The sequence below is a fragment of the Syzygium oleosum genome, unplaced genomic scaffold, assembly GCF_021117445.2.
Source record: "Syzygium oleosum isolate NSW1041296 unplaced genomic scaffold, Sole_v2.1 Sole_v2.09, whole genome shotgun sequence".
NCBI classification, from domain to species: Eukaryota; Viridiplantae; Streptophyta; class Magnoliopsida; order Myrtales; family Myrtaceae; genus Syzygium; species Syzygium oleosum.
The window spans coordinates 1,503,026-1,529,934 of NW_026607493.1; the positions used below are offsets into that span (position 1 = coordinate 1,503,026).

The following is a 26,909-nucleotide window of genomic DNA, read 5'->3' on the forward strand; positions in this document are numbered from 1 at the left end:
AAATACAAAGTAAAGATTCTTTCTTCTCAATGGTTTCTGTTAGTCAACACTTTTCAAAATAATCTCTCTTCTGTTGATTGACTCAATTATAAATTCCAGGTAGGTTCCAACAACGTGGAAAAAATAGCGGATTGGAGCACAAATACTCCCATATTAACACCAATCTCATGCAGTGAAATTCGACCAAATAAGCTTCTTCTGCTAAGAAGATTTTAAGCAGGCAATTATCCTCTAATATTTTTTAAGTCATTTTTTTCGCGTCGTTTAGGAGTTTCAACCAGTATGTCTGCGCTGTATGTATGCATTAGATGGACTAGGAGCTTGGCCTTCATTTGTTGTATTTTGGACTTCTGACTGTGTCCCTTTTTTCCCTTCTGTTTTACTTGGACCGAGCTGTTTGTAAATAAATTGTAATGTGTGCTCAAAGTAGTGAGGGATGGACGAGTTCAATCTTCATGGACAGTTATTGCTATGTCCTTCGGTTTGTCGTGGAATTTGCGCCATCCGTTCTACGTACGAGCATATATAATTTTTGTTCAAGGTCCTTTTGGATGCATCTCCTGTTTGTATCGTACGATCTAAGAGGGTTTAACTGGGGTGTCTAAATAACCTAAATTGATAGAAAACCTGACTCGCCTGTCCTGAACAAGATTGTAATCATGATGACGAGGATCACAGATTCTTTTTCCGTAACATGGACATTTAAATCTTTGGTTCGATCAATCCCCTCGACACATGGGAACCGCCCCATTTGTATGCAACAAATAGGACTCAAGCAGAGAGGATGATGAACTTGGCTCTCAAATTTACTCAGACCGAAGATTTTACTACTAAGCATTACACATCTAAAAGCACCAGCACCGACTATTAATGGATACATGCAAACAACATAACGGTTAAAAATAGCAAGTTGACACACGGCGTCACCAGTCACACCTCAAGCAAACATCGCACCCACATTCAAATCTCTTGTATGGACCCTAGAACCATACTCAATTCTCCATCACTTGCCGAATTCCGATTGTGGTGAATGCTTTCCCTTCCCTTTTCTTTCACTTTCTTTGCCTCTTCAAGGATCAGTTGACGGGGAGATCCCAAAAGTTTCAATGAGAAGATAGAAGGCATAGAAAGCGTTGGATTATTGAGTGGAGGGGCCAGTGGAGACAATTGTATTAGCTTGAACCAAAAAAAAACACGCACACACACACGCACAAAACCCCGAAAACCCGACCCAATCCGGTTTTTGTGTTTCGGGTCATGTTCGATTCGTCCTCTTCACAAGTCTTTTTTTCTCTAATCCCTAGCAATAAAAGAAATCCTCTCATCTCATTAAAATTTAAAAACTGATTTCCTTTCATCATAAACAAACGCCAAAATGTTGCGCTTATTTTTGTTCTTCCTTTTTTTGCATAATTTTTTATTGCGATACATAAACCATTTCGTATAATTATAGAAGCCAAGAGTGTTAAAGATATATTTCCAAGGGTTTTCTTAGAAAGCAGACACATAATTTGCATATATCATCATGATTCCTAAGATATATTATTTTCAAAAGGTTAAGGTTTATGATGCATGCTTTAACATATGCCGGACCTTCTTCTATATAATGGACATAGAATCAAAGGGAAGATGCAGAGTCTTGCTGATCTAAGTTTTAGCATATTCATCCCCTTGCCTTAACTTCGTCCCCTCCAACAATGGAAGATGAAGAAGCACAACGACTTGTGCACATGTGTTGAGGAAAACTCCTAATGAATTTTGAAGCTGACAAAACTTTCTATATTTATCTTGTGAATCTGACATGCATTCCATTCCAGGTTAATATATTTTGAAAGTTCAGAAGGAAATATCAGACTTTACAAGTTTTCAGAACTAAAAGTTCAGACTCAGAAATAAGAAGTTCAGACTTTACCATAAAAGTCATTCAGACTCTAATTTTGAAAGACTCAAATTTTACTGAACACCTACGCTGACTCAAGTTCTGAATGTAAATCAAGAATCAGAAATTCTTCAGACGCAGAAATTCTTCATACGCAGACGCTGAAGTTTTTCAGATACAGAAGCAAAACTCATTCAAAACAAATCACAACAGCTAGTGATATGGCATGGATTTCACAAAAGGAAAGTTTTGATTGACTCAATCTCAGCCTAATTGATTGACAATCAAACATTATGACAAGTATACATTACAACGGATAAAGCTTTACTTATGGAAACCAAGATTCTGATTGTATGGGCGACCAGAATCAGCGAGATTCAGATTTTGTCAACCAACGGCTACTCAATCCATTTTATACAAATCTGTCCAAGATGAAGATTGGAAGATGATCCTCTAAAAACTGTCCAACGGCTAGTTTGGTAGTGGAGGAGTATAAAAGGAGACCTACGAGAAGCAGAAGGCAATGAACGAAATCGAGAATCAACAAATCCAAAGTCTGAGCATACTCCGATTCTTTCTCTTGTCTTTCTTGAGCTAAACATTAAGATCTTGAGGGATACTTTGTTAGAGTGATTGTGTGAGATAGAGAGTTCTATCATACACAAGAGTGCTGTCACTTAGAATATGTAATTACTCTTGATTACATAGTGAAATCCAGCCAGTAGGCTGTCAGCGTGGGAGAGTGGACGTAGGCTTGCTATAAGCCGAACCACTATAAACTTATGTGCAATTTTTTTATCCCTTATCTCTTACTTTACATACTGCACATCAAGAGTACTATCTATATAAACTGTTTTGAATCTGAATTTTATTCAGACTCAACTGTGATCAATTATTTCCGCTTAAATTGATCAAAATCGTTTAAGATCACCTATTCACCCCCCCTCTAGGTGATCCTTGCTAGCTACATCAATTGGTATTAGAGCCGGTTGCTCGTTTATTGAAGTGTATTACTTCTGAGCTAACAATCTATATGGCTAGCTTGAGTGCTTCAGGTCTCATTGAAGGACAAAGCAACAATAGACCACCATATTTCGATGGCAAGGAATATAGTGTCTGGAAGAATAAGATGAAGTCATTCATCAAGTCAATTGATCACATGCGATGGAATGTCATCATCAGAGGAGTCAAACCAAGACCTTTTGATTCAAAAGAAAAGACAGAAGGAAGCATACCAGCAGATCCTCCATTTTCGCAAACTGAGATATAAAAAAGAGAAGCCTTAGATTCCAAAGCAATTTATTCTTTCTATTGTGCTTTACCACCTATTGAATATAAGAAAATTGCTTCTTGTGAATCAGTTAAGGATATCTAGGATACTCTCTACACTACATATAAAGGAACAGATCGAGCCAAGGAAACTCAAATCAATCTACTGCTTAGTCAATATGAATCCTTCATAATGAAGTCTGGAGAATCAGATGCTGATATGTATGACAGATTTGTTGACATAGTAAACGGTCTTGCATATCAAGGACAACCAGTCTCAGATACGATGAAAGTCAACAAACTTTTGAGAGGACTGTCAAAGCAGTAGGATAATATCAAAATATCTCTTCGAGAGACTCAAAGGATCATGCCTCTATTAGTGAATGAGCTAATTAGAACTCTTCAATCATATGAGACTGAACAACTGAATGAGAAGAATGAATCCAGAGGTAAAAAGTCAATTGCATTAAAAACTAATATTGATTCTGATGATGCAGATTCTGAAGATGAAAATGTTGACGATGAAGAACTGGCTCTCTTCATAAAGAAGTACAAGAAGATGAAAATCAAAGGAAGAAACCTAAAAAGGAAGAAGCCTTTTGAGAAGAAGAAGACTCTCGATGAAACAGAAAAATCAAACGAAGTAATCTGCTTTCATTGTAGGAAACGTGGACATATCAAGCCAAATTGTCCACTTCTGAAAAAGAAAAAGACCAAATTTGAGAAAGCAAAGAAAGCTTTAAAATCAGAAACCTGGAGTGTTACAGAGTGTGAAGACAGTGATGAAGATATCTCAAACTTCTGTCTGATGGCCAACTCAGACTCAGACTCAGATTCAGATTCTAGTGCTGGAGTTGAAATTGAGGTAAAGTATCCTGAAATGCCAATTGAAGTGTCAAATTACATTGATGAACTATGCTTTGAATTTAAGCCTGCTCTTAAAAGAATCTCTTCATTAAAAAAGGAAAATTCATCATTGAGGCAACAGGATATTTCACAAAAAGAAAAAATCGATTTCCTTCAAAAAGAATTTCATCAAGTCAAAGAAAATCGAGATTTACTTTCCAAAGAAAATCGAGATTTACTTTCCAAAGAAAATGCTGTTTTGAAAAAGGAATTTTCAGAAATTACTTCCAAATTTTCAAAAGGTTCAGAAACGTTGAAGCATATTCTTTCTATACAAATTCCTTATTACAACAAATCTGGTCTTGGATTTGTGAAGGAAAGTGACAATTTAATTGATTTTCCAAAAGTCAAGGAGAGATTAAGGCAAAGACCTCCTCGACAAGTTTATAAAAATCATTTTAAAAGGAACTTTGTCAAACCTGTTGGCCGAAGTGCACTCAAGTGCTCAAAATGTGGAAATCCACAGCACTTTGAGAATGAATGTCCTAAGGTCTGGAGACCAATTCGAAGAGACTTTGTTAAGACAACCTATACTAATTCGCAAAGACCCAAACAAATTTGGGTACCAAAGAAAACTTGAGTGGTTGTGAATTTTGCAGGTTACCACAAAGAGAAAAAGAAAGTGGTACCTAGACAGTGGATGTTCAAAACACATGACAGGAGATCCAAGCATATTCGTTAAACTACAAAGCCTGAATGGTGGAAAAGTTTCCTTTGGAGGAAATAACAAAGGAAAGATAGTTGGCAAAGGAACAGTTGAAATTGGAGGACTCACAATCAATGATGTGTCATTGATAAAAGGACTCAACTACAACTTGAAAAGCATAAGCCAACTATGTGATACATGCTTCAGAATCAACTTTCAAGAAAATACATGCTCAGGAACAAGCAAAGATTCTTCTCAAATATTTACAGGAAGAAGACATGGCAATATTTATCTTCTAGATGTCAATCCAAACTCCACTCATTGCTTGATCTCAATCAAAGAGGATGAAGATCTATGGCACAGAAGATTGGGGCATATTAGTATGAAACAAATCTCAAAAATCTCAAACAAGAAATTGGTTCAAGATCTGCTAGATTTGAAGTACAAGAAAACAGAGTTATGCAATGCCTGCACTCTAGGAAAACAAGTAAGAAGCTCTTTTAAGTCTATACATCATGTTTCCACTAATCGTGCTTTGCAGCTTCTTCATATAGATCTATTTGGACCAACCAGAACACAAAGTATTGGTGGTAAGAAATATTGTTTAGTTATTGTTGATGACTTCACAAGATTTACATGGGTGTTCTTCCTTGCTCATAAAAATGAAGCATTTTCATATTTTTCAAGATTTGCAAAAAGAGTTCATAATGAAAAGGGTTATACCATTTTCAGCATTAAAACTAATCATGGGGGAGAATTTGAAAATCAAAGTTTTTTAGATTTCTGTAAGGAAAATGGCTTTCAACACAATTTTTCTACTCCGTATACACCAGAACAAAAGGGTGTTGTGGAAAGGAAAAATCGTTCTTTGCAAGAAATGGCAAGAAATCTTTTGATTGAAAGCAAGATTCCTTTTCATTTTTGGACAGAAGCAGTTTTTACAGCTTGTTATATCATTAACAGAGTTTTTCTTAGGCTCATTCTTGAGAAAACCCCATATCAGCTTTACAAAGGTAGAAAACCAGTATTTCATATTTTCGTGTATTTGGTTGTAAATGCTTTATACTCAAAAATCCAAATGACCGCTTTGGTAAGTTTGATGAGAAAGCAGATAAAGGATTTTTCCTTGGATATTCTACTACTAGTAAAGCATACAGAGTCTTCAATAAGAATTCTCAGACTGTGGAAGAAACAATAAATGTGAGGTTTGATGAAAATATTCAGACTCAGAAAGATGAATCCGAACCATCTCCCAATATTCAAGAGTTATCTGAAGCTCAACAAGAATCTCCAAAGATCGTTGAATCTGTAGAAGAAGGAAAAGAAGGTTCAATCCAGACTCAATCAGAACCTTCAGAATCTAATGATATTCAGAAGGAGAGATTCGAAAGAAACTGGAAGCATAAATTCAGTCATCCGAAGAACCTCGTCATTAGAGAAATAGAAGATGGCATCAAGACTAGATCTAAACACAAGGAAAACATCAGCAACTTTGCGTTGATATCAGAAATAGAACCAAAAGAAATTGGTGAAGCATTATCAGATGAAAGCTGGATCGAAGTTATGCAGGAAGAACTTCAGCAGTTCATAATCAATAAAGTATGGAAACTTGTGCCAAGATCCGAAAATCATCCAGTAATTAGAATAAAATGGGTATTCAGAAACAAACTGGATGACAAAAGAAAAGTCACAAGAAACAAAGTAAAACTTGTAGCAAAAGGCTATTCATAAGAAGAATGCATAGATTATGATGAAACCTATGCACCGGTTGTCAGGTTAGAAGCCATTAGGCTACTTTTAGCTTATACTTGTTTTCATGACTTTAAATTGTTTCAGATGGACGTGAAAAATGCTTTCCTGAATGGCTATATCAAAGAAGAAGTATATGTGGAACAACCACCTGGTTTTGAAGAACCAAGGAAGAGTGATTATGTATATAAACTCAAAAAGGCCCTTTATGGTCTAAAACAAGCACCTCGTGCTTGGTATGATAGGTTAAGTAACTTCCTTCTGCAAAATGATTTCACAAAAAGTAAGGTTGATACAACCTTGTTCATTAAGAGAAAAGGTAAGGTTGATACAACCTTGTTCATTAAGAGAAAATGTAAGGATTTTTTACTTGTTCAAATTTATGTTGACAATATCATCTTTGGATCTTCTAACGAACTGCTTTGCAAAGAATTTTCTAAGAATATGCAGAATGAGTTCAAGATGAGTATGATGGATGAATTGACATTCTTTCTTGGATTACAAGTGAAACAAACCAAGGATGGAACCTTCATTTGCCAAGAAAAATATGCAAAGGAGATTGTCAAGAAGTTTGGATTGCAGAACTGCAAGAAAACAGACATTCCTATGTCTCATTCATCCAAAATGGACAAAAATGAAAATGGTAAAAAGGTTGATTATAAGGTATATAGAAGCATGATAGGATCATTGTTATATCTTACTGCATCTCGACCTGACATATTATTTAGTGTTTGTATGTATGCAAGATTTCAATCTGACCCAAAGGAATCACATCTCTCTGCAGTTAAAAGAATAATCAAATACATTGGAACTTATCCAATGTTAGGTCTTTGGTATTCCAAATAATCATATTTTACTCTTATTGGTTATTCTGATGCTGATTTAGCTGGCTGTAAAGTGGACAGGAAAAGCACTACAGGAACATGCCAACTACTTGAAAATATATTGGTTTCCTAGTACTCAAAGAAACAAAACACAGTTGCACTTTCTACAACAGAAGCAGAATATGTGACCTTGGAAAGTTGTTGTGCACAGATTCAGTGGATGAAACAACAGTTGCGGGACTTTGCTATTGAAGATTCAAGTGTTGCAATCAAATGTGACAACACAAGTGCTATCAATTTGACCAAGAACCCAATTCTTCAATCACGAGCTAAGCACATTGAAATCAAGCATCACTTTATTAAAGACCATGTTTATAATGGTGATGTGAATATTCAATTTATTGATTCTAAGAATCAATTAGCTAATATATTCACAAAACCTCTTGATAAGTCTTCATTTGAATATATTAAAAATAAACTATGCATTACTTACCCATTTTCTTGAAGTATTTGTTAAACAGGAATTTTTCAGACTCAAATGTTCTTCGTTTGAATGTCCATTTCAGACTCAAAAGCGAGGTACGTCCTTAATTCAAATTTTCGCGGGTAAATTTTTGGCATTTCTGGCAAGATATTTTCGTACATGTTACTCTTGGAAGCAAATCGGGTATGTATTATAATTTATCTGATTGATTGAGTGTGCTTAAAATAGTTTTTTTACCATTTATATATAATAGGATCACTTCTTATAACTTCTAAAAGCGGTTTTTCTTTCCAAAAACCGTCATCTTCTTTTTATAAAACCCTAACAGTACGAACCCTTTCACTCCCGATTATCACGACACTTAGAGTCTGCTTATCATCCTTCTCCAAGATCAAATCTTTTTGTCTCTGTGAATCGCAATGCCTTTCAAAAGACGATCATCGCGCATTCTCAACAAAGATTCAAAGTATTCAGGACCAGCAGAATACATGGAGATATTAGACACAGAATCGGACCACCACCAAGATCCTCTAGAAGCGATACCACAAGAACCACAACCATCGTCTCCACCAAAAACTACGGGCAAAACTGATTTTCGTTTCAGTAATATCAAGCTTGTGTGGAAAGCATACGAAAGGTTGAAACGCAGCAATGCCTCTACATCGGTTCTTCGTCAATGTCTAAAAGATAACAACTTTCATACTGAAGAAAGTCTTGTGCGAAATAATTCTCAATTTTCCTCCAGAACTGATCATGATCAGGCTAGTACTACTCCAAAGGAGACTACTTCCAAGAAGGGAAAAGAGAAAGTCGGGGAACCATTCACTCCCTCTGACAAGAAAGTCTACCAGTGCATCTAAATTTACGATTCCTGATGATGATGCTAGACTGTTTCATAACTTTGAGATGAAGGTTGGAATTGTGTCTGGTGTTCAAGGTAATGACAGTTTATTCAGAAATACATAGCACAATGTATACTATCAGTTGCTACTTGCTAGAGGGATTATGAATCATCGTAGTGTGGATTTCGACTATCTGGAAAAGGCTGGCATTTCTGTGAAACATCTTTTTGAAAGATTGGGTATTTATGCATTTTGTCTGCAATCTGCACATGTATATGCAGAACTGACTGCTTGTTTTTACTCAAATCTTTCCATTCTGTCCCCAAATTGGCTTTAATTCACTGTTGGTGATAAAAAGTATGATTTGAAAGTGGAAGATCTGGCTCTGATTATTGGAGCGAAAAATTACAAGTTTACTCCATTAGAAGTGAGCCTAGAAGATGCCTCCAAAGCGGCTTCAGAAAATCAGAATTTTGCTAGAGGCTCTAAACGCCATATCTCATATTCTGATATGACCAGAAGAACTGTGATCTTGCATAAGATCATTATCAATTGCTTAAGGCCTAAAGCTGCTTCCAAGACTGACTTGTCCAAGTCTGAAATCAAGCTTATTTGGGCCATTCTGAATGGAAAGTCTTTCTCTCTTCCACACATTATCATTTTTCACATGTACAGAACTCTCCAAAAGGACAAGGGCCAACTTCCTTATGGTGCACTAATCTCTAGAATCTTTATCTTTTTACACATAACTATTCCTGATGATTTGTGTAAAACCTTTGTTCCTTTAATGTTTGTTGGAGAAAAGATACTTACCAAGATGAATCTTAAGCATTTTGATGATAAAAAGGAAAGAGCAAGTACCGACAGAGGAAAGGGTGCTCAGCGGTCAGAATCAAAATCTGTTGGCAGGAAAAACGACAAAGACAAAGAAGAAAGAAAAGGAAAAGAAAAAGCAAGAAAGCAGATTGTGTCTTCAAGTCCATTAAGGGTGTACAGTAAGAAGAGAAGAATTCTTCTCCGAAATGAAGATGATGAATCAGAACACCTTGGAATAGGACATAATGTTGGTCCAGAACATGTTTCAGAACCTACTGAAAATGTTTCAGAACCAGTATCTGGGGACTCACATTTGCATCAACAGGATGATATTCCACAGAGGACAGATGTAAGTCAATCTCCACTTAATCCTGAAGTGACTTTGAATGAAAATACTATTGTAGGACAGGTAGATTTTCAGGGGGAGATTCCAACAGAGACAGGGGATAAGTTTAAATAGCATGCACCGAAAAATGTTCAAGGACAGATTTCAGACAATATGACCATTCTGACCCTTCTGCTAGAAATAAAAGAGAAACAAGCTGCACTTAAAGAAGACGTGAAGAATCTTCAAAAAATTGTTGAGGAAAACAATCAGACTCAACGTCTTCAGGCAAAAAAAGACAAAGCAGAGATTGTGGAAGCTATTGCTCTATGTTCAACAAATATGGAGAAAGCTATGGGTCAATGTTCTACCAAGATTGAGGAAGCTGTTTCTATCTTGGAGAACTTTCAGCTTGTTCGAACCCCATCAAAGAAATAACCTGCTTTTCATACCCTCTTTTTAAACCATTCTTATTTCCAAACTGGTTATGTATTCTTAACATTTGCCTCTGTTAGACTGTTTGGATGGTTCATATCAGTGCATTATTCTGCTTATTATTGCTTTATTCTTTTTGCTGATGACAAAAAGGGAGAGAGATTATGCAGATATTATCGTACTAACATTTCAATATGCAGAGTTATACTCAAAGGAAGAGAAATACACAGATCTTAAGGCTGTTCGTTTGGAAAAATATTCTCCTTGAAAATATTTTCCGGGTTTTAGTGTTTGGGCAAAACGTTTTCCGTGGGAAAATATTTTCCTTCCCCTCACAAAATAGCCTAAGTCTATGGAAAATGACTTCCGCTTCTTCAAAAGCGAAAATCATTTTCCGGAGCTTCTTCTTCTTCTTCACTAAGGTCGCGGCGCCGCTGCGCCGCTGCCGCCGCCGCGCGCCGCGCCGCGCGCCGCCGTCGGCCGCCAGCAATAAAAATATTTTCCAAAACTTTTTCATATTGATCACCGAACACCGGAAAATTATGTTCGGAAAACATTTTCCAGGAAAATGACTTCCGAGAAAATATTTTCCAAAAGGAGAATATTTTCCGCCAAACGAACGGAGCCTAAGAGTTTGCACGTTTATTTTGTATCTGTGTTTCATGCGATTAATATGATTATTTTCTTCAAATTTATTTGACATTGATTGAATCTGCATGGAAGTTATGTCACCATAAAAAATGGAGAGATTATTGAGGAAAACTCCTAATAAATTTTGAAGCTGACAAAACTTTCTATATTTATCTTGTGAATCTGACATGCATTCCATTCCAGGTTAATATATTCTGGAAGTTCGGAAGGAAATATCAGACTTTACAAGTTTTCAGAACTAAAAGTTCAAACTCAGAATTAAGAAGTTCAAACTTTACCATAAAAGTCATTCAGACTTTAATTTTGAAAGATTCAGATTTTACTGAACACCTACGCTGACTCAGGTTTTGAATGTAAAGCAAGAATCAGAAATTCTTCGGACGCAGAAATTATGCAGACGCAGACGCTGAAGTTTTTCAGATGCAGAAGCAAAACTCATTCGGAACGAATCACAATAGCTAGTGATCTGGCATGCATTTCACAAAAGGAAAGTTTTGATTGACTCAATCTCAGCCTAATTGATTGACAATCAAACATTATGACAAGTATGCATTACAACGGATAAAGCTCTACTTATGGAAATCAAGATTCTGATTGTATGGGCGACCAGAATCAGCGGGATTCAGATTTTGTCAACCAACGACTACTCAATCCATTTTATACAAATTTGTCCAAGATGAAGATTGGAAGATAATCCTCTGAAAACTGTCCAACGGTTAGTTTGGTAGTGGAGGAGTATAAAAGGAGACCTACGAGAAGCAGAAGGCAATGAACGAAATCGAGAATCAACAAGTCCAAAGTCTGAGCATACTCCAATCCTTTCTCTTGTCTTTCTTGAGCTAAACATTAAGATCTTGATGGACACTTTGTCAGAGTGATTGTGTGAGATAGAGAGTCCTATCATACACAAGAGTGCTGTCATTCAGAATCTGTAATTCCTTTTGATTACATTGTGAAATCCAGCCAGTAGATTGTCAGCGTGGGAGAGTGAACATAGGCTTGCTATAAGCCGAATCACTATATACTTGTGTGCAGTTTTTCTATCCCTTATCTCTTTCTTTACATACTGCACATCAAGAGCATTGTCTATATAAATTGTTTTGAATCTAAATTTTATTTAGACTCAACTGTGATCAATCATTTTCGCTTAAATTGATCAAAATCATTTAAGATGACCTATTCACCCCCTCTAGATGATCCTTGCTAGCTACATCAACATGAACATCAACCTGGCACAGAGCGCATCGCTGCCGCCTGCGAAGCTTGAGATAACCATGGATGAAGTCGTGGAAGAGTACGTCGGGTCGCTCGGGTTCTCACAGCTGCTGCACGTGTTCTTGGTGTCGCTCGCGTGGATATTCGACTCCCAGAGCGCACTGGTCACGATCTTCACAGACGCCTAGCCGTCGGCTTGGAGGTGCAAATCGCCGGGTTCGTGTATCGATGCCAGCGGAGACGAAGGCACCCTCACTTCGGTTTGTCAATTCGAGCTAGGGACTTGGGAGTGGGCTGGTGGCAACACCAGCTCGGTGATCGCCGAATGGGGTCTCATTTGCGACCGCAAGTTCCTCGCCGCCGTACCCATCTCTCTCTTCTTTCTCGGCTCTTTGTTAGGTACATTTGATTGATGAACATGTTCACAAAGTCATATGCTTTGCCACTACTCAAAAGTACATTTCTCATGGGTTTCCTTTCAAATCACGATTCAGTTTTTCGTTCGCAGGATCTGCTGTTTATGGCCACTTGGCCGATGCGCGGCTAGGCCGGAAGAGAACAGTGCTGATTGCCTGCGGCTTGATGACATTGACCTCTTTCCTCACCTCTCTTTCGCCTAATGTATGGACGTATGCCTTCCTCCGCTTCACCAATGGCTTCGCTCGATCGGGAATCGGCATTTACTGTCTTGTCCTTTCCACAGAAGTTGTCGGCCGCAAATGGTGCGGGCAAGTCGGGCAATATGGCTTCTTCTTCATCACCGTCGGGTTCCTCTCTCTCCCCTTGATCGCTTATCCGACGAGAAGTTGTTGGAGGGACTTGTACAAGATAATATCCGTCTTTCCCCTGCTCTATTGCTGTCTCTTGGTCCCTTTTGTTTCCGAGTTGCCGCGCTGGCCTCTCATCAAGGGCTGCGATGGAGAAGTGCTCGACGTGTTGAAGAAGTTCGCAAGGCTCAATGGGAACAAGCTGCCCTCAAATCTAGTCCTTTCCAATCCGTCTCCCTCGAAAACGATCGGCAAAGACGAGGGCGGAGGAGGATCAATGGCAGCTGAACCAGAAGAGAGCCTGTGGAGGACCAAATGGGCTGCTCAAAGAATGATCCCGGTAATGTCAGCCGGTTTCGGGCTCGGGTTCGTCTACTTAGGCATTCAATTAAATGTCGAGAACCTCAACTTCAATCTTTACTTCACAGTGGCCCTCAACGCGATGATGGAAATCCCCGCGGTCTTCAATCTATGGACCATTTTATGTCATTTTCCCCATTAGTAGTACACGAACGTTATCAGCCTTATATTTATTGAAATTACGAAAATTTTCGCATGATTTTTTTAATAACAATATTCATATATGATCGCGGATGTGAAGCGCTCGAATTTACGTATATCTTTAAAAAATGTATCGAGTGGGAATTTTATAAGAGAACACGCGTTTCGAACGAAACGAATATCAACACATTGCACGTGTGAGAGACTGAATTATTTTCGTAGATATGTAATAATTTGTTTCTTAGGGATTTTCATTTCATCCGCACGAATTTGTAAGTAGAATGGTTAAATTGCCATTACACGAATAATTAATTATATCTTAACAAAATGACTCTTTCATGTTAACAAAACGAGTGCACATACCTACGAAATCTATGCAAGCAATCACCAACTCACAAGGACCCGCATGATCAGGACACGTGTCCCGCGAGGCCGTGTCTCGGCCGTCCGATCGCGGTAAGGACATCAAGCGGAACAGTCGGAAAACCTTGGCTTTGGGGAAGCGAAGGGCAAAAATCCTTAAATTATAGCGAGCGCCGTCTGAGGGCTCTCTCGCTCTTCTCTTATCTTCTTCTTCTTCTTCTCCTTCCCCCAAAACCCCAACCCTCCGCTCTTCCTCAGTCGGACCCAAAAACCCTAGCGGAGGTAAACCCATCTCCTCCACCGCGAACTTGACTCTGCCCTCGATTCTTTGAGTCGTGGGGCAGTATCTTTTTGAGCCGTTAGTTGATCTGTGGTTAGGGTTGGAACTTCTGATTGCTGGGTTTGTTGGAATATCTTCTTGCATTTCTGCTGCTGTTTGTCTTGTCCTTGCTTTTTGGAGGTTTTAAGAGATGGGGTCTTCTGGGTTTGGTCTTGGATCGTGGTGTAGGCTCTAGACGGTGTCTTTCTAACACTTTGCCTTGCTCATTTGTTTGGTTGATGCGGAAGCCGTGGAGAAAGATGAGCACTCTGGCTCGAGTATTAGATGTTTCCTTCTCAGGTTAATTGTGTAATGTGAATGTCTGGAAAATGAGAATAGAAAAAGTAATTCAGCTGGTAATGTAACGCGGTTAGCCTCGTGTCCCCTCTTGTATATTCTGTAAGTTTTGTGGCTGAGTGGGTGGGTTGAACTTGGTTGGATGGATGCAATTGAGGTGGGTTTTGTTTGTGGGCATGGAGTCAGCTGCTGTTGCTCAGTAGTAGGAAGAGTTCGGTGTAGGGACCATTATGACTTGTTTTAGTCATTGTGAGACTGAATAATTTGGTTAGCAATTGATAGCATTCTAAAAGTGTCAAAGCGAGGGCGGTATATACTGTGATGTTTAGAGCGGGTAGAAGTTCAATATATTTGTTGTTGTGTCAAAGCAGTCCCTTTGCAAATGTTGCTATGTATGATTAGTCTAAGACCTTAGGCATTTTTTTTTAATTGAAATGATGTAGAATTCACATATTTAAGTTTTTGCATTTTATCCTCATCTGGCTTTATTTTATAAGTTTTTAGTGTTCTACCGTTAGAGGCAGAGTATTGTTAGCTTATTAGCTATAGCATTTTATGATATTGTGTTTGAGCCTTTGAGGCTTTTCTTATAGTTGTCTTTTGTTTTAAGTTATGCGTAATTGTGTAGGTTATATTTGTGCTTAGTTTGGTTTTGTGTTGTGGGTCCTTGTTTGAGTGTTTCAAATTCTTCATTTATGGTTGACCTTTGGGGTGATTATCTTAACCGTGGTGTCTCTGTTGCTTTTGGTCTTATTTGTTCATCTATTATCTGTGTCAATGTGTTTTTTTTTGGCATGTGTCATTGATAGTGTTGTGGGCCCTGTGGCCGACCCTCGTTAGAAATAAATGAGGCATGGTTGCTGTCTTTTTTTTTTTTTTTATCAGGGCATTTTCTGATTTAGTAAGTTTGAATTACGCATAAAGAACATGATTGACATTGGCCCTTCTTTGTGATCTGATTATCTTGCATTTTTTTTTGGCTGTAGAGATAATAACTAGAGTTTGTGTTCCGTCTTAGTTGACAGTCAAGAAAACTACTAACCAGTATTTGAGCAACGGGAAACAGTGTCATCTTTTGAAGAAATGATTGGGCAGTTATATATTACTTGTCCTGGAAATTGCACGACGTCATATGTACTGGACAGACTAGAGTGGTTTTCGGAAGAGAATGCTGTTGGAGTTGAGATCTTAATTCACAATCTGCATTGCCATTATTCTTTCCGTCTTTTATATTTGGGTTTTTTGGTCGTCCAGTGATCCTGTACTTGGTCTTTTGGTGATTCTTGTGCAGTCCTTTCCACAGTTCTATCGACTTCTATTATGCCTTGAGTGTTTCTGAGTTTCTGGCTTTGAAGTTGTTTGTACTGTTGCTTAGCCGTTTTTTACCATGCAGATGAATAGGGAGAGGCTTATGAAGATGGCGGGTTCTGTCCGCACTGGTGGAAAGGGTACCGTGAGAAGGTCTGGAAGTCGGTCCTACTCATAAGTCAGATGTTCCTAGATGTGTCTTAATCTGGGTCTATCAGCATACGGCAATTTTCTTTGCATGTTCACATCCGTTTGGCAGATTATAAGTTTTCGTGAAATTTTGAAATGAGCCTAATAAAATGCTACTTTATGTATGTCACACGAAGAGAGGGTCTCCTTTCTTTTTGACAGATAGAAAGTGAGGGTTTCCTTCCTTATAGGACTTCTAACATGCATTTGTCATTTAATTGTGGCTTGGTTATAAAGATCTCTGTTCCGATGCCATCTGATTGTCGTTACTCATTTGGTGGTCTCAACTGCAGAAAGAAGAAGGCTGTTCATAAGACCACCACGACAGATGATAAAAGGCTTCAAAGCACCCTGAAGAGAATTGGGGTGAATGCCATCCCTGCGATTGAAGAAGTCAACATTTTTAAGGATGATGTAGTTATCCAGTTTTTGAATCCCAAAGGTGAGATACCTTTCAAATTGCAAACTCGAATGATATTTCATTAGGATTGAGTGATGATTTTTCTACTTTGGAAACGCAGTTCAAGCGTCCATTGCTGCAAATACCTGGGTAGTTAGTGGTTCTCCTCAGACCAAGAGTACGCATTTCTCCTTCTCTCCTTGGTTAATAATGGGATTTGAAAATGCCAGAGTTTACACATGGTATTGACATGTGTTTTGACATGAATTCCTTATACGTGCAGAGCTACAGGATATCCTCCCTGGCATCATTAACCAATTAGGTGATGCATGTGTTCTCTTACTAATGGATGTTTTATTTGCTTTGCGACTGTGTATGTTTAATTTTCCTTGGGGGAGATAATGCAGGTCCTGATAACTTGGACAACCTGAGGAAGTTGGCAGAGCAATTCCAGAAGCAGGCGCCTGGTGCGGCCACTGGTTCTGGTGCCACTGCGCAGGATGACGACGATGACGAAGTCCCTGAGCTTGTACCTGGCGAGACCTTTGAGGCTGCCGCTGAAGAGGGTGAGGGTCAGGCGACTCAGGCCTCCTAGAGAGAGGGATTATTATTGTCATTTCAATACTTGTAGTGCTATTAAAATCCTTATTTTCTCTCGTCTGTCTTTCCATTTTACTTTCAACGAATTGTTTTAATCTCGTGAGCCTTGTGAAATCTGAGCAGTTCTCTTACTCAAATCGCTGAATATTTGTCTGGCTAAATCATGTATTATTGGCGCTTCAGATGCGGATCCTTCAGGTCTCTGAGTTTTACGTTATCATAAAGTAAGCAGCAGTTTTATGTGGGTGTTGGGGTTTCATACAAAATCTAGCTTTGCTTGAACTTCTCGAATCATATTGGATGCTCCTTCTCGTCCGCACCACAAGTTCCATGCTGATCTGAGTAAATGACCCTTCGGGCTGTCTGTATGCTTGACCGGGATTTGGAAACACATAGGTTTCAACTGTTAAGTTGCTCTGTTTTACTCGATGCGGATTTGCATACTTTAACTTCTCAAATATAACAATCTACGGTCACAATACTGGTCACAATACTACACGCCGAGAATTTCCAAACCAACTTGGAAACCACGTTTTCTGCAGATTAGGCATTCCTCACAACTACCATCCGTATTACACTCGGATACATTAAACACCTTAAACATGGTTGTACTTTTCCCAAGTTTGACAACTATCCAAGTCTCTTGCACTATTTCGACCAAAAAAAAAGTCTCTTGCACTATACGAGGAGACGTTAGAACGACGTTTCTGCCATCCAAACAACCTACAAAAAGGAAGAGCAAAACATTATTCTGGGCAAGTCTGGAACTATTGATAATGCTATAGTTCATCTTCAATAGATAATGCTATAGTTCATCTTACTTCAGCTGAAGAAAGATAGCAAAAGGTGAGCATCGACTTTAGCTAATATCTGTCTGCATCCCACACATGAATATGTCCATGTTCTTCACCCTCTCCCACCACTTGGTCACCCTCTTCCCGCCATCACCCTTCACGCTCTCATTGCCATTATTCTTCAACTTGAGCTTCCCAATTGGAAGGCAAGACTCCAAAGTTACTTCCCTGTCATTCTTCTTCTTCTTAGCATCGATCTTATGATCCTCTTGACCCCTCTTCACGAGCTGCTCGTAGTACTCCTTGTTCCGCTTCTCCAATCCGTATATCTGCCCCTGAAGGTCCTCAATCTTGCGGCTCAGCAGCAGCACCCTCTGGTCCTCCCTCATCTTCATCATGCACCGGGCCAACTCGCCCGCCTTCCTCTTGACAAACACCGACTCCGAAACCAGCTCGCGGTTCTCCTCCACTAGCGCGCTCACTCTGTACCCCAACCTTGTGTTCTCGTGGAGCAATATCATCCTCTCAGACTCTAGGACCTCAAGAAGGCTCTTCTGCAGCTCAATCTTCCTCGACGAGTCGTTGCATCGTTGCTCGGAGATGGAGACCTCATTCAGGAGGATGTCGCACTCCACGTTCTTGACCACAAGGTCGGCTACAAATGCATCGAGACTCGCTACATTGCCAAGATTGGCCAGTGGAAGGAGACTTTGGTACGAGAGCGAGCTCTCGGCATCCGAGGAATCGATCTGGACCGTCCAGCAGTCCTCTTCCTTGTCGTTCTCGGAGTAGTCGTGGTCGGTTAGGGCGGACACATGCGAGGACTGTCGGGAGTGAGGGTGATTCTTGTTTTTGGAGAGGGCTTGGATGTAACGATCAGATAGGTAGAGATAGGACTTGTACAAATCCTGAAGCAGAGCGATGAGCTGAGGGCGCTTCTGGTAGTATGATTCGGCGCGTTTTGCCAGCGTATCGCCGCTTCCATCCTCGTCAGTGTTCCCGAGCGCAGCCTTCATTTTTTCATCTAGATCTACAACAGTATAAAGCTCCAAGTCAGAACAGAGAACGTAATGTGACCCTACTGCAAACTTAATCGTTTGAGACACGCGAGACTTCTGATTGACAATTATAATCAACATTAAAGTTAAAAAATCAACCTAAAAAATTATATCTTAACCCAGTCTATCCTGTTCAAATCATCAAATGAAGTTCAGAAGCAATAATGAGAAATGTCTCATGCCATGTCTCCTAATGTAGAGAACATATGGGCACTACATGCTACAGCTGCTGTATTGTGCTATCAGAGGACTCAATAATTAGTCAAATAAGGACAAATTCCTGAAGATGCGGCAGTACAGCACCATGATAGGAGTGAAATAATTCGATGCTCTGTACAGAACCAAAAATGAAATTTCATTTCCATCTTTGAGCTATTGCTAAATGCACCAAAAGAGTTCTGAATTTTCAGATCAACATTGCATCTCTTTGATTTCGTAAGGAACTATCTCTTTTTTATTCTTGTTGTTGCCTCAATAATCCCGAAAACTTGAACTTTCTACTATTCGGAAATGAATCACTAGGAACTGAAGATTTAAGCCCCTAAATTTTCATTTTTGATTTTGGTCCTTCGCTCTTGTCAGTTCGAGTCCACAAGTCAAATATGCCTAGGACCGTAAAATCAAGGCCAACCATTTTTGCCTCCAGGGTACAGGCGGGCATTTATTACAACCTTGTCCTGGTCCATTACTTTCCACCATTTTTGCATCGAAATTCTTCTTTTCAGATCCAAATTCCGAGATTCGAAATCGAACTACATTGAAGAAAGGTCGCCGTCAACGTATCCCAACGAAACGATCCTTTGGAAAGCGAAGCAAGCAAGCAAGCAAAGCAAAGCAAAGCAGGCAAGCAAAGAAAGAGAAACAGATTCTTCTCTTTTTTTTTTCTTTTTCTGCCTATGGTTTCAAATTTCAAAAACACAAGGGAGTGGGGCTTATTATGCATGAACAGAAAAGAGGGACGAGACACTGACACAGAAGAAGACACGGTCGCAGTAGGAAAGAAACCCATCATGAGACCTAACTGATAAGGTAGCCTCCTACGTCCATGCACACTACAGTAATTCATTCATCTTGTCCTACTCAAAAGCTCCTTTATATATATAATTCATGTTCAAAAGTTAGGTTATTTATAAGTGGGATTAATTAGTTAACTAATTAATCTCTTGATTTCAGTTCAAGCTCTTCGTGACTGCGAAATTCTTAAGTATGACTTAGAAAGAAGTAAGCTACAAGGAAGTTCATATTAAAGGAGCTTCTTGGATAAGTCAACCGACTTCAAAAGTAGTTCAGCCTTTACGAAATGATTATGCTTTCTGCAAAAGCAATAATTTCAAATTAAGTTTGACAAACCTAAGAGGATACGCTTTTAGCAGCAATTGCACTTTATGTAGGGCCTAATAAGGAGAGAAGGTTAACACATGCAAATCTCTTCCAAGTACCAAGCAATTGTCGCCTTTTACTTTCCTCAGATTTCATGAGGCAGTTTCAGTTCGCAAAGTTGGCCATTTTGAAATCATTTGGTTCCTTAGATATGGCTTTTGGAGAGACGCTAATCAACTCTCCGAACGTCCTGAAAAAGCCAGCTCGAGAGACCAAAAAGCATTTCAAAATTAAAACCGAGAGAGAGAGAGAGAGAGAGAGACCGATACTTGCATGAACAATGGACACTGCAACAACGCCTGTGATTTTCATCTTCCAAACATGTGAAAATGAACATGGGCTTTGCGTCAAAGTTTCAATGGGGACCAGTCGAAGTTACCTGCAATGGAAGAGAGGAGCCATGAAGGTATGGGGGTAGGGGTTGTGGTGTTGGTCCTGTTGGAGCTTCTTGAGGGCCATGAAGAAGAAGGAGACGACTGCATCGGCGTCTTGGAAATGGCACAAAGAACACCAATGCCGCTCTCTCTTTCTCTCTCCTCTTCCTTGTCCAGCTGCTTCATCATCTCTCTCTGCTGGACCCCGTAAGGACCCACCCTATTCAAATCCCTTCAACCAAAGACACCCATATCCACCATAAGATCGCATTTTAAATGCTGTCCAAAGTTCAAACTCTTTCAACAGACGACGTACCACATCAACCCAACAAAAAAAATTCAATTTTTGCCAAGAAAATCATAGTCTCACTATTTGCTTTCCCTCCGCAGGTCCACCACTCTACGGTTTCCAATGTCTAGTCCTTTTCAAGAAGAGGGCAATAAATGAGGTCTCAAGGAAAAGACCGTACAACTACGATGGAGACAGCGTCCCACACAATGCAGACATGCGTAAATGGGAAAGCTTGTCAAAGAGACGTTTGTGTTTGTACGTGTGATGAGGGAAGAAGACGACGCAGATCTCGAGAGAGCGGGGGAGGGGGTTAAATTTTGGCCAAAATGCAAAACCCTGAACATTCACGGCGTTGAAACAGTTCCTTCTCACATCCCCACGCAATAATTTTCATACTCTGTAAACACAGAAGGAAAACAGAAAGAAAACAAGAAACCTTAACCTGTCTTGTCCCATATCTCTCTCCCTCTCTCTCCTCAGACTATTAAACTAGATTAAACTAAACTCTTTCTTCGACTTGACGTTCCTGTATTCCTGAAAGACTGGCATGACTAAAATGTTATCATGGTTCTGTTCCGTTCATTCCCTTCTTTCCTTGCAGTCGACGACCCAGTCCTTCCGTTCTTCGAACGGAGAAGAAAAGAAGATGCAAGACGCAACGAGGAAAAGAAACAAGAAAACCCATCTGACATCTTTCGCCCGGCATATGACCGCACGAGAATAAGCAAGTTTGAAAGACCGAAGAACTGTGGAGTGGCTCTTGAAAAGAAAAAGAAACTCACAGTTGTGAAGTCCGCTGTTGAAAGAGCGTCAAGGACATGTTCTCTGGGGCTTACGAACGAGCCAGCGAGCGAGCGTGGTGGAGAGAAGAGAGACAGAGAGGGAGAGAGACGAAGGAGGAGGAGAAGGAAGACAATCTTTTGGATATGAGAGACCGAGTCACGCGGCTTTTTGTCAGATTCGGACAGGGCTGCTGCTCCTTTTCATTTTCGAAGCTTTGCCTCCTTGCTCAAGAGGGAAAATCAGACAGAGAGAGTGAGAGAGAGAGGACTTCAGTAGCCATAGGTCTGTCCGGAGACAGTTCCATTTATGCACTCGAATTTATATACCATTAGCATCGTGTGCTGTCATTTTCACAGCTTAAATGAAATCTATTGCTTAGATTTTCTTTTGTTTCTAGCTTCGAGCAGACAATTTTGCAGATGACTGGAAGAAAGCAAGCAACTATTATGATTCAATGACAGTCTGTAAAATCCACGGCCACACATGTGTTTGACTCTTCCTTCAGCCCTTCTGGATTTCATTTTTGCTTAATGTCATGTAGTATGTACACATGTTCGAGTATCTCTATTACGATACAAAGAACGGTTTTAATGGACGCTCATGATGATGACGTGTGGCGATATAATTGAAGATTTTGTGGAGAATATAATGGGCATTAAAAAGAAATGATTAACTTATTGTGAGATTAACAATATATTATAAATTATTAAAATAATAAATAATAAATTATTATGGAGTTTATTCCTTCAAAAATTTATGACTCACAATATATTATTACTTACAGCAGCCCAAAAACTATTATATCAACATAACTCATGAGACAACGTTGTCTTTTAAGTTATTTGTGTTTTTGACAACACACTATGCATTTATAGGCCTATTTCCCTAAGAAACCTTAAACTTTGAGTCAAGTCCCAAATCTGTCCTAAACTTTTTTTTATCTAAAAAAAAATCCTAAACTTTTTTTTGTCTCAGAAAAAACCTCAAACTTTACGTCCAGTCCCAAATCTGCCATGAACTTTTTTTTGTCATAGAAAAAACCCCAAACTTTAATTCTAGTCCCAAATATGCCCCAAATTTTGTTTTGTATAAGAAAAATCACCAGAATTTAATTTATCTTCAAAAATACACCCCGTGATCCAGTCTCAACTTAATATGAAACTTCCACATCGATAACAAATCCACATAGACAAAGTAATGGGACCTTTTTTTTAGACAAAGAAAAGTTCGAGGCAAATTTGGACTGAACCTAAAAATTAGGTTTTTTTTAAATTAAAAATTTTTTTTGGGGTGGATTGTTATCGTCCCTTATTTTCATATCCTAGAACGGTTTTATTTTGGAGAATTTGAATAATTTTTATTGGGTTGGATTTGTTATTGAAGTGGAAATGCGACGTTGATCTGTACATATCGCCCCATTACTTTGCTAATGTGCATTTGCTATCGACGTGGAAGTGCCACGTCAAGTTGAGACTGGATCACGAGGGTATATTTTTGAAAATAAATTGAAATTTGCTAATTTTTTTTTCACAAAATAAAATTTGGGGTAGATTTGGGATTCAACTTAAAGTTTTGGGTTTTTTCTGAGATAAAAAAAAGTTAAGGACAGATTTGGGATTGGACCTAAAGTTTAAGATTTTTTCTAAGATAAAAAAAGTTCGGAGTAAATTTGAGACTCGATCTATAGTTGACAGTGTATTTAGGGAATTCACCCTGCATTTATGACTAGATAGACTTCAAGTACAGGGGTATTAGCTAGCCCCCAAATCACAGATTAGATTCCGACAAAGAAAACGACCGTTGAGGTCGCGGTTGAAAACACCAGGGACGTCTCCAAGAACAGATGCATAGGCTTAATTAGCAGTATCATTGTTTCTTCCAATATTCGCCAACACATCGGGGCAGAGGTCAGTCCCCAGGTTGCTAACCTTTGTGTTTGGTCATATGATTTTCTAGTAAAAATAAGACTAGCTTAGCGAGGATATAAAATTCACGAGTTTTGCTATATCTTATTTACCGTTCGGTAAATTACAGTAATAAAATCGGATATATTTGTATATGTCTATTATTTAGTAGGAACTGCATATCAATATAAATAAACTCAAAATACATAAAGGGAGATGATAAAAATTTCTTGCGATTAACTGCTAAAAAAACCACCAATGCACAAATGGAGACACCCTACAACAATCAATCCATGAGTATTATACGTATAAATAACAAATGATCTCGTTACATCATTCTTGGGCTACAGGTTCAACTATGGCAAGAAAAATAAATGGGCTACAACGACATCGACGATATAAATCGGCCGGCGAATGTCAAATCTAGTACAAGAGAGAAAACATGATCATACACGTTTGTGATTATGAAAAGTATAGTACTTTGACTCTCTTGCTGCTTTTATAAAGTTTCGATGTAAACGGGAGGCCTACTAAGGAGAAAGAATTTCAACTCTCTCGCTGTTTTCACGGAGCTTCGATGTGAACCAAATAGTTACAAAGGATTCGTGAAGCTTTAACATTAACTAGAGGCACGAAGCAAAAGAAGAAGCAGAGGGTAGAGTTTTTTCAGAAATCTTCTTGCCCCTAACTTTCGAAAATTAGAAAGGTCATGTTCAAATTTGAACTTGTTCATTTGAAATCTTGGGCGTTCTACTTCAATTCGTGGATCTTCTTACCCCTCACTTCATTTCTAAGGGATTGTTGAGGACCCGAGCTAAGCCCAACCTCGATGGACCCGAGCTTGAGCATCAATGACTTGAGCATGAGAGCTAGGTGCCTGACATGGCCACCAAGATCTAGGGCCCAACCTTGATGGACCCGGGCCCAAGCACCGATGACTTGGGCGCTAGAGTTGGGAACATGATCGATGACTCAAGTAGTGCACTAGGCCTTGGGCCCACCTTGTGGACTTGGGCCCAGTCATCGAGCAATCGAGCCTAGGAGGACTCGGGCCTTAGCATCAGTGACTTGGGCGCGGAAGCAAGGTACTTATGCATGACCGCCGATGACTCAGGCATGGGCATTAAGTCTCGGGTCCAATCTTTGTGGACTCAGACCAGACCTTGATGGACCTAGGCCACTCGGAGGAGACTTGGGCACAGGAGTTGGATACCCAGGCCACCAAGGATCCGGGCACAGGCACTGTACTTGGGAATGGCCACCTAGAGTCCCAAGCCCAGTCTCAATGGATCGAGGTCCAAGCGCTATTGTTTAGGGAGGGGGAAGCCTGGTACATAGACATGGCCGCAATGACCTAAAAAGCATGGGCATTTGTGTCTCAAGCTCGACTTATGGGATTGGGGCCACGCTATTGAGGACTGGAGTACAGGCATTGGGGTTCTCGTACCCAAGTACCGATGTCTAGTTATACTTTGAAAATTGTTTTTTATTTTTAAAAGACAAAGTATATTCCTAAATTTTAGTGTAGATTTTCCGTCGACTTACTTTATTGAGTGATCCAAAATAATGGATAACGAGAAAAGTATTTTTCTATAGAAAATTTTCTACAAACCAAAAGGAGTTTTAGGCTCCGTTCGTTTGGCGGAAAATATTCTCCCGGAAAATATTTTCCGGGTTTTCCGGTGTTCGGGGGGCGGAAAACGTTTTCCGTGGGAAAATATTTTCCTTCCCCCCTCACAAAATAGCCTAAGTCTACGGAAAATGACTTCCGCTTTTTCAAAAGCAAAAATCATTTTCCGGAGCTTCTTCTTCTTCTTCTTCACTAAGGTCGCCGGCCGCCGCCGTTGCCGCCGGTCACCGGCCGCCGCCGCCGGTGCGGCCGCCGCCGCCGGTCGCCGCCGCCGTCGCCGGTCGCCGCCGCCCGGACGCCGCCGCCCGCCGCCGTCGTTCGCCGTGCGAAAAATATTTTCCGAAACTTTTTCATATTGGTCGCCGAACACCGGAAAATTATGTTCCGGGAAAATATTTTCCAGGAAAATGACTTTCGAGAAAATATTTTCCAAAAGAAGAATATTTTCCGCCAAACGAACGAAGCCTTAGAGAGTGCGCGCAAGATGACCTTAGCATTTCTTTTTGATTAAATGGGTTGAAAGTGGGTTCGTTCCAAGCCCACTAGAACCCATCATTGATTGGTCTTTGGTTTGTTAGACCCATCCCTACGTATATTCCAAATCATAGGCAACCCATGTTTCACTCAAACCATTAAGTAAGAAATAAAATACGGATCCATGACCCATTTTGCCACCCCTATATATTAGTAAGGTCAAAATGGAATTCGGTATATGATCGAGAAGGACAAAAAATGTCGTATTATATTAACCCATTATTTAGTCGTATTTCAAGGATCGTTTCGTGTCAACTGATTTTCGGATCGTGTTCATGTCAAGTTGGTCGGCACGATAAGTTTGTCGTATTCGGATCGACCTGTTTTGCAGTATAGCCTTAAGTCGATACGACATGAACACGACCCACGAAGACGAATTGCTACCCCAGTTCGAAGTCAGAATAAACTGGGTACTCGCTTCCTTCCCTAGTCCTTAACACGAGTTACATGGTTTCAAGGTTGAGTGCGGATGAGCCTACGGCTTGCAAGTGATTCTGGGCCTTGGCAAATGACAAGCATTTTGAAGAAACCGGCTAAGGCCTGGTGCAATCGATTCCATGTTCCATGTTCTTTCGGGCTTTGAACATTCTCTATTTACTGCTTTTGATCTAGTCGTCTGCCCATGATTGTTGATTAGGTCAAAGAATTATTTGGCATGACTACTATTAATCTCGTGTTCGTGTAAAATTTCAATCATAGTCCTATTTTCTGGAAGATCGGTGGTACTTTGTAATCACCTTTGATTAATCATTTAGTAGACAAAACTAATAAAACAAGGTTCTGCTTTCTTTCTTTTATGTTAGCTTAGCAACGACAACTAAAGGAGTCCCATAACTATTTTGCTCAGGGAAAAAAAAAGTGTTTAGACCCGACTCACCCGCCGCAAGATTGTTCGACTTAAGGTGCCGACAAAGAATCGATTGCCCATTGAGCTGTCCCGTTGCCACGGCCTCGCAATCGAATGCTAAGTAGGGGTTTGTTCACGACATAGCTCTAAATCGCGATTTAATGATAGACAATACCGTACTTTTATTATCGGGCAGTCACGTTTAACCGTAAGCCGGTAATGAAATTGGTTTAATTTAGTTTCAATTTCCCACTCTTTAATTAATTTCATATACTCCCAAGTCCCAAGCCCAAAAAAAAAACACAAGAATGCAGATTCGCACGACTGTCGTGCAATGATAATGATCATCCCGCTATGACATTATTCAAAAGATGGACTTCCATTTCAACTTGCCTTCATCATGTCGGAGTTGGAGTGAGCATGAGCAGATCCATTTCGAGCTTTGATTGGATACAACTGGCAAACACACATGCAAAAGCCGAACGATTCCTTGAGGACCCAATCAAGTCCATGGAGGTGACAGCAAAC

At 39.7% G+C, this 26,909-nt stretch overlaps 2 protein-coding genes and 1 pseudogene across 7 annotated transcripts in view; 2 read left to right on the forward strand and 1 right to left on the reverse strand.

Annotated features, from left to right (window-relative positions):
- Nucleotides 1-12,040: 12,040 nt before the first annotated feature.
- LOC130138916 (organic cation/carnitine transporter 1-like) lies at nucleotides 12,041-13,310 on the forward strand (annotated as a pseudogene).
- A 507-nt stretch (nucleotides 13,311-13,817) lies between these two features.
- Nucleotides 13,818-16,922, forward strand: LOC115690208 (basic transcription factor 3-like). Its single transcript, XM_030616480.2, has 6 exons — nucleotides 13,818-13,954; nucleotides 15,682-15,749; nucleotides 16,079-16,227; nucleotides 16,307-16,363; nucleotides 16,469-16,507; nucleotides 16,593-16,922. Exons 2-6 carry the CDS (start codon nucleotides 15,682-15,684, stop codon nucleotides 16,778-16,780), a joined length of 501 nt encoding a protein of 166 aa, XP_030472340.1. The 5' UTR covers nucleotides 13,818-13,954; the 3' UTR covers nucleotides 16,781-16,922.
- A 544-nt stretch (nucleotides 16,923-17,466) lies between these two features.
- The window catches only part of LOC115690207 (kinase-interacting family protein-like), a 60,603-nt gene continuing 51,160 nt past the window's right edge, over nucleotides 17,467-26,909 (reverse strand). The window contains exons 1-5 of one of the 6 annotated variants that reach the window (XM_056314955.1): nucleotides 21,650-21,771; nucleotides 21,466-21,514; nucleotides 20,397-20,623; nucleotides 17,607-18,609; nucleotides 17,467-17,508 (exon numbers count right to left, since the gene is read on the reverse strand). In XM_056314955.1, coding sequence (XP_056170930.1) covers nucleotides 17,645-18,609; nucleotides 20,397-20,623; nucleotides 21,466-21,503 — 1,230 coding nt within the window. In that variant the 5' untranslated portion in view covers nucleotides 21,504-21,514; nucleotides 21,650-21,771 and the 3' untranslated portion in view covers nucleotides 17,467-17,508; nucleotides 17,607-17,644. Of the gene's footprint in view, nucleotides 17,509-17,553; nucleotides 18,610-20,280; nucleotides 20,624-21,119; nucleotides 21,307-21,465; nucleotides 21,515-21,649; nucleotides 21,772-26,909 lie in introns of those variants that run through there. The other 5 variants (XM_056314957.1, XM_056314956.1, XM_056314954.1 and 2 more) reach the window with 5 other exon arrangements.